Source organism: Choristoneura fumiferana, chromosome 26 (genome assembly GCF_025370935.1).
Source record: "Choristoneura fumiferana chromosome 26, NRCan_CFum_1, whole genome shotgun sequence".
NCBI classification, from domain to species: domain Eukaryota; kingdom Metazoa; phylum Arthropoda; class Insecta; order Lepidoptera; family Tortricidae; genus Choristoneura; species Choristoneura fumiferana.
In genome coordinates, this window is record NC_133497.1 from 2100053 (window position 1) to 2107671 (window position 7619).

The following is a 7619-nucleotide window of genomic DNA, read 5'->3' on the forward strand; positions in this document are numbered from 1 at the left end:
ATTAAAATTGGGAAAAAATGTGCGACGAATTATCACAAAAGAAAGTCAAGTATTTTGGGATATTTTTTATTCGAATCAAATCATGACCATTTATCCAGCCTTAAATGGTACACAATTTTTATGACAATGCAGTCGAATTTTAATTTAAATAACTAAAATATTAGGCTTATTTTACATTTACCTTAATTTCGAATGAAATTTCTATCAAATTTTTATTATTATTATAGTTAAGAGGATAGTTTTTGAATTGGAATCACTTCTTGATTGCTTCCAGAAAATGGAGCGTTAGTACGCCTCCCGTCAGGTGGACCTATGATATTGTGAGAGTAGCAAGCAATCGGTGGAAGCAAGCCTTCTAAAGTGTAGGCATTGGTTCAGTCATCTTCAGTCGAAAGTCAGTTTCGGCTGAATTAAGCTAAACTGAACCATATAGGAACATGTGGATCCGAGACGTAGTGCTTCACAATTAGGCCTTATAAATAGGCTCAGAGTTGCCCAGCAAGCTATGGAGAGAGCTATACTCGGGGTTTCTCTATGGGGTCGAATAATGAGATATCTAGAACAACGAGGTTTTCCCCCATAGCCAAGTATATTTTTTGACAGAAACTTCACCGATCAAATTGACAGGGATCAGTATTGCAGCCTAACTCTTAACAGCTTAAGCGTCATAGATGTTCAATCTATTCTCAATCGTGTCTTCATAAGGATTTGGCTCGAAATCCTTTGAAAGCTCAGCAAGGACATCAGGCACTGTTTCGAAGGTGATGACGGGTAGCTTGGTCTTGTATGGGGTCTCCATTTTGATTTCCAATGCGTTTGGGGTCCAGAACTGTAATTAAAACCAAATTAATCAATGGGCTAAAAGTTTCGAGGGTAAAAATATGTAATATTATTTGATTTAGTCATACTAACTAACTCTTAGATGATTATATTACTTAGACGGAAAAATAAGTACTACAAAACTCGGAAGTTTTCGACTGTGTTCCGAGTTTTGAGATTAGTCTTGTTCCATACTATTCGATGTTATTTATTTATTCTTTCGAATATCGGTAAATAAATCTCTCTCTCTCTCACACACACACACACACTGTAACCGCAACTGCCCATAATTATACCTCTTTATTGCCTACATACATTTCAATAGCAGATAAAGTGGAGTTGTGCCGACTGCAATTAAACTGCAACGAAAAATGTATGAGCAGTCCGGCTGTACTGGCCGTTAGTGTCCAATATCTTCTCATAAACTGACGGATTAAATGGGATATTATTATTTTTTTATCCAAGAATCTGCCCAATTGAATTTCGTGTACTTCTAATGACCGAAATTTGGTAAAGATTGTACCTATAACTTGTATGACAATGCATCTACAGAGTACGAAAAGAGCCAAGAACAACCGGCCAAGAACGTGTCGGACACGCCCAAGATAGGGTTTCGTAGCCATTACGAAAAAATCAAGTAATATTTTTCTAAGGATTTCGTGTTGTGTACAGAATCTGCCAAGTTTAGGTATATTTTATACCTCAGGCTGCTGTTTACTCTTAAACTACTAATAATTCTCAAGCAATCTTAGCCGTTACGAGTATAGTTTTCCTTGTAAATTTGATATACATACTACAATCCTGTTTTTTTTTTCAAATTTTTCCACCCTACAGTTTAGATTTTAGAGGGGGGAGGACGCTCGATTTAATGAAAATTTGCACTTTAAAGTTGAATATTTCGCAAATAGATCACGGAATCGATCAATCGTCGTGGCAACCCTCCAATGGTTTTCACAGACCTATCCAACGATACCCCACACTATAGGGTTAGCCAAGAAAAAAAAATCACCCCCATTTTACGTCTATGGTACCCTAAATAAAAAACTTTGTTGGCGTGATTGATATTCTTGCCAAATTACAGCTTTCTAGTACTAACGGTCCCTGAGCTTAGCCGCGGACAGGCAGACAGACAGACGGACAGACATTCCTAGTTGACTACAGAACCCTAAAAATGATTGTATTACAATTTTTTTAATAAAAAATTATGATATTGCATGGCTCATCGTGCCTTTACCTTCACCCGCTCGGGCCCCCTCTTTTTCCGTAGGTAGTTGAAGCAGCACGCCCTGAAGTGTTTGGTGCCGCATGCCTTGACGCACTCGCTGCCGCATGAGTCGCACGAAAACGTGCCCCAGACTGTGCTACCTACGACAGTATAGGAGCGTTAGCACACGTTGCCGAAATAACGCGACCGAAATTGAACGTAAGGGTGAAGCAAGACGAGCGTAATTTGGGAAACAATAATGTACAACTCGGAATGTACGCGCAATAATGTACGACATGATAATCCGAAGCATTATTGCTTCCGATTATCATGCCGTACTTTATCATGGTCGCGCATTATCAGGGCGTACAAAATATTGCGCGCGCTGTAACGTACGTAGTGATAATGTACGACGTGATAATCTGAATCCAATCGATTCGAATGAATAGACATTTTTCGCCGCGGATCGAGCGAGCGCAGCGAGCGAGATCGATATAGTCGGAGCAGATCCGACCCGGCCGGGTTAGGTTGAAGGGCGAGGGAGTGCGAGCGAGGCGGCAGCCTCGCTCGCCACTCTCGCCCTTCGTTAGGTATTTTTTTTTTATTCCAATCACGGAAATCGTAAGGTATGATAATCGGAAGACATAATGCTTCGGATTATCACGTCGTACATTATTGGTTCCCTGCTAGTTCGGTACGGGGTGATAATGCACGGCATGATAATTCGTGCACATAAGCACGGATTTTCAGGTCGTGCATTATTTAAGCGTGCATTAACAAGTCGTACATTAACTACACCCCGTAATTTTTCGAGTTGCGAGTCGCGTATTTTCGGTCGCGTAGTTTCTGCTGCACACGGTTTTATACTAGGGATGGGCCGAATATTCGTTTTATGTTCGGTATACGGCATATTCGGCAGATTTACCGAATATTCGTATTGGGCCGAATATTTGGCTAAATCACCGAACATTCGGCAAAGTGGTATTCGAATTTTTTACTGTATTGAGCCATGTATGAGTTGAGTGTTAAATGTGTTATTTTTGTGGACACTGTAGCTTTATTTTCAATAACAGCAGATAAAAAGATGTTTATTAATTAAAGTCAAAATATAAATATGATCTTTATAATAAAATAATATATTAATATAATAATCGATCAGGTCTATCGTGAGAAATTCAGCAAGTTTTTTGGTTTACGTAAGAGTTAAATAAATTACATTAAAAAAATAAAAAATGAATCATATTTGTAGTTTCTGCTTAGGAATCAATTATGCCGAACCAATTATTTGTTTCGGTAAAAGTTTTACCGAACATTCGGCCGAATATTCGTATTCGGTGAAAGCCATGCTCGGCCCATCTCTATTTTATGGTTTACTAACGATTCCGAAAATTATTTAGCAAATTATTAGCTCCCAAACTATTTATCCCATATTTTTATTTAGGCGAAATGTTATTTCCCAACTCAACATTTCGCACAGATATCATTTCCCAACTAATGATTTGAAAATAAATTATTATTATGCAATTATTACATGTTTTTTTAAAGATGAGTTGCATACCTTAACTAGCAATAGATGGCATTTTTCTAAGTGGTGCTATAAAAACCTAAATCGAATAATACGCTCCGCTTCGCTCAAACTCTATCCAAGTCGCTTCTGCTCCGAGCCGTCTTGCTTGCTCGCTTCGCTCGCTCGCACAAATTTTAAAGTAAACCTTGCAATATAAAAATTGGCCAAATGTTATTTGACAATTTGTTATTCGCCTAAGCCAATCATTTGCTACATAATTATTTGCCACATAAAAGTGTGATGAAGTAAATTTTGCAATATAAAATTGTTGCGTAATAAGAAAAATGCGGAGTAAAGTTATGCCAACGAATTGTTTGCCAAATGAAACTTTGGCGAAAGATTGGTTGCTAAGTGAAATTTGGCGAAACATATTTCGCCGAAAAGGAAGTACACCCTATTTTATACCTATACATAAGTCCAATTTGTGCCACACGGCGACTCGAGATGAGTTGTACACAAATAAAACTTCGTATGAAACCAAAAGTTATGCGACTCACAACTCAAAATATTACGCTCGTCTGACTTGGGTGAACCCTGTGATTAAACAAATCTACGTACTGTAAATCTACATTGTGTCTATTAAATCATGCTAAAGATAATATCTAAATAGTCTCAAAAGCTAAAACCACATTTTTCTAGCTAATGCCTTGATCGCACATACCGTTTGTCTCGCCCGAGTACTCGGTGCGTATAAACATAGCGAGCGAGCGAGCGCTGAACAGTTCTCGCTTACATCACTCTCTCGGCCGAGAAACATTTTACCGTCTCGCTCGTTTGCTCGGTACGTGTGATCAAGGCATAACAATAAGAAAAACCTGCGATAGGTCTATGTAATCTGGACGTTAGCTTCTGAAATGAATGGGTAAATTTGTAGTGAACTTGGTTTATGAGTGGCTAAAGATAATTTTAGTATCTGACGATGTACCTAATGTTGTCTAATGTCCAAGGCGCAGCTACATCGATCAGATAAGGGAGAAAGTCGGCGTCGCGTCGTATCAAGAGGTCAAGAGGATAGCTCAAAGGAGGTGTGTGGAAGATACTCCACCGACAAGAGTATAACTCAAGTTAAAGAAGAGAAGTACCTACCTAATGTTACTGTTACTTTGTCAACCCGAGCAAGCTGAAGATGATTTTCTTTTGGAATAGGTCCTTTGCATAGTTTTCCCAATTATTGAACTGTTTAGTAATTAAATAAGTATGAAGGAAATCTCATATTGTAACGATGAACTAAGTGAAGTAAAGCAACTAAGAATATATTATTTATTGAGTCAGACTATCGTTTTGCACTAGAGGCGCACTGTTGCGTGAGGTAAAGTATCAATCTGATTACTAAAACAAAGTTTAGATTAAAATCATACACCTAGCCGTACCATAAAATTATCAAGCATGCCACAGTGTTCATAGTCCCCCAGAAAAAAGGGAGGACAAACAAGACAAAACTGTCTCAAACACAGACATTCATTGCCCCGGAACGCGTTTCGCCAACTCAACCAGAGCTCATATTCACAAAATTATTCAAATATAAATACACCGTGCTACCAGTTGTTAGACTAACATTTAGGTGTACGCTACGTAGCGCCTCTAGTGAGCGAATTCATACGCGATAGCAATCATGGCCTTTTGAGAAACTACCTTCATCAGTGGTAGCCAATAGGCCATTTTGCCCATTCTCCTTTCAAAGAACCATTTTAACAACGCCCATTTACTTGAGGTCGTGCTAAAATTGACGTTACTAGAGCTTCATTGCATCGTCCAGTTTTATAGACCTGTATATAGGTTTTTCTATATCTACGTCGCTACCATGCTACATGATCTGACCTGAACCAAAAGATGTGGCCTCCTTTTTGAACCTTTTAGTATCCGCATGCGACCAAGTAGCTAACAAAAAGTATATAAATTAATAGGTTTTTAATTAAAAAATAGACCATATGTGACTTGAACTAACCCATCAAGGATTTCGTACGAATTTGCAGATATCTATGAATATTCAGTGTTAGCAGAGCTGTTTTTAACAGTTCTCCTGAGCTAAAAATGTTAGCAGAGCTCACCTGATGGAGAGCGATTTGAACAGTTGCGTCCTGAGCTAAAAATGTACGCAATGTTTTAAATGGTAACTGACATAGACAAACGTTAATAATAGTAAGTATGGTTTTCAGACTTTTCGTATTGATTGTGCTATGTAGAGCTACCTCCAAACGAATTTTCATGTTTCTAGGGATAACATCTCGTTCGAAAGGAAAAAACATATAAAAAGAAAAAATTTAACAAACAAGTAAAACCGACTCCAAAAAATAAAAAAATAACAAAAAATGTAACCGACTACAAAACCCTTGAAAATATTTTTCTAGGTAAGTACTTACTAGCTCGAAGTCGGTGCCTCAGCACGAGCCAGCAGGAGTGGGACAATAGTCGTCTACCTCACCTACATACTATGGGTTTCAATACTTTCAATCCCTCTTGCTGGGTCGTGCTGAGTCACCGACTTCGAGCTAGTACGTACTTACCTTGGAAAATATTTTCAAGGGTTTTGTAGTCGGTTCCATTTTTTGTTATTTTTTAATTTTTTTGGAGTCGGTTTAACGTTTTTGTTAAAAAAAAACTTTATTTCTCACTTTTTAGTGATTCGTAGCCAAAGTACATCTCACAACAATTCCATTAAGCCCAAACACGACTTAGTTACGTTGTTTTATATCAGAGTTCCGTTGCCTACCTTCTGGCTTCAGCATCAGATCAGTTCGAAAGAATCATTAACTTAAAGCTTCTTCTTAGTCGCTTATCTAGGTAAGTATATTAATTATGATAATTTAAATTTAACCCGTGAAATACTTGTTATTGAGTAGTTGTTCCGTTGGTCAAATCTGGTCTTCATCATCAGTTCCACTTCACCAAATTATGATTTGCAAGAGCAAATGCACGAGTTACTGCTAAATATATCCAAATTACCATAGGTGTCCCTACAATATTTGAAGAGTTCCCTCGATTCCCTTTAGATCCAATCATCAGATCCTAATTTGCTGCTTATGGGACCTAATTGAAAGCATTCCTAGACGAACTAAAAAAAAATTTCAAATCGGTTCATAAATGACGGAGTTCTGAGGTAACAAACATAAAAAAAAAAATACAACCGAATTGATAACCTCCTCCTTTTTTTGAAGTCGGTCAAAAACATAACATTCATTCACTCAAAAACTCATGACCTACCGCGCAATATTTACGTCGCACTAAGGGATTATTTTGTTTTTAGAGACGACTGTGGGTTTTTTACAAGCTTTTCTAGTGAAGCTATAGCTTGCCTTATTTGTTTATTAACTTATATTTATTTATTTGTTTGGGTCAAATCTTGGAAGCTAAATTTGACCCACTTCCAGTGGTACGATAGACTTGAAATTTGGCATACTTATGTAAATTTATTGCCGAATAGTGCCGATACAATAAATGGTGGTGACACCTTGATGGTCCTGCCAGGTCGTCTCCGCAGGGGGAACTCCTCAATGGTTAGTAGCACCGACTTGAAATTTAGTACGGATATGTAGTTTAGATGGCAATGCAAGTACAGTCAACAAAAAGTACAGTCAGCAAAAAAATCTTGTATTAAAAATGTTTTTTAACAAAAACTTATTTTCTATCAAACGAACTACAAGTAATCGTGTTTCTACAGTGTATGATTTATAGAATAAACCTCAAATATTTTACTTAATATTAATTTAAAAACTAAAGCTTTACTAGTAATGATACAGCAAGAGATTGACTGAATGCAATTAATTAATGAAATAACTCTACGCACTCTTAACAAGCCCTCTTGTTCTGAGAGGAGGCCTGTGCTCAGCAGTGGGACGTATATAAGCTGGGATGATGACTCTTAATAAGACGGTTCCTTCGTATTGTAAAACCAGGTACAAGATCCTACCATCCAAATACAAGTATATTTAAAAAAAACTTACCAATAAGCATCAAAGACACTATGGCCGTGATTTTAAACATTTTCGATTATCTGTGGCGATCACACAAGATGGCGGACGCGGCGTCGAG

General features: G+C 37.7%; 1 protein-coding gene across 2 annotated transcripts; it reads right to left on the bottom strand.

Annotated features, from left to right (window-relative positions):
- Nucleotides 1-63: 63 nt before the first annotated feature.
- On the bottom strand, nt 64-7619 carry Trissin (trissin). Of its 2 annotated transcripts, XM_074108225.1 has the most exons (4): nt 7532-7619; nt 5409-5468; nt 2054-2184; nt 64-829 (listed from the first exon to the last, which is right to left on the bottom strand). In XM_074108225.1, exons 1-4 carry the CDS (start codon nt 7569-7571, stop codon nt 659-661), a joined length of 402 nt encoding a protein of 133 aa, XP_073964326.1. In that variant the 5' UTR covers nt 7572-7619; the 3' UTR covers nt 64-658. The 2 variants fall into 2 exon arrangements, with proteins under 2 accessions (XP_073964326.1, XP_073964327.1); XM_074108226.1 differs by lacking the exon at nt 5409-5468 and having other exon boundaries at nt 7532-7618.

What these genes read in the sequence shown, in the direction of transcription:
- Trissin (XM_074108225.1), bottom strand. Translation starts at nt 7,571, where the DNA reads ATGTTTAAAATCACGGCCATAGTGTCTTTGATGCTTATTG. An exon ending in AGTGTCTTTGATGCTTATTG is followed by an intron (nt 5,469 to 7,531) that starts GTAAGTTTTTTT and finishes ACTTTTTGTTAG; the next exon opens with CTACTTGGTCGCATGCGGAT. An exon ending in GGCCACATCTTTTGGTTCAG is followed by an intron (nt 2,185 to 5,408) that starts GTCAGATCATGT and finishes ATACTGTCGTAG; the next exon opens with GTAGCACAGTCTGGGGCACG.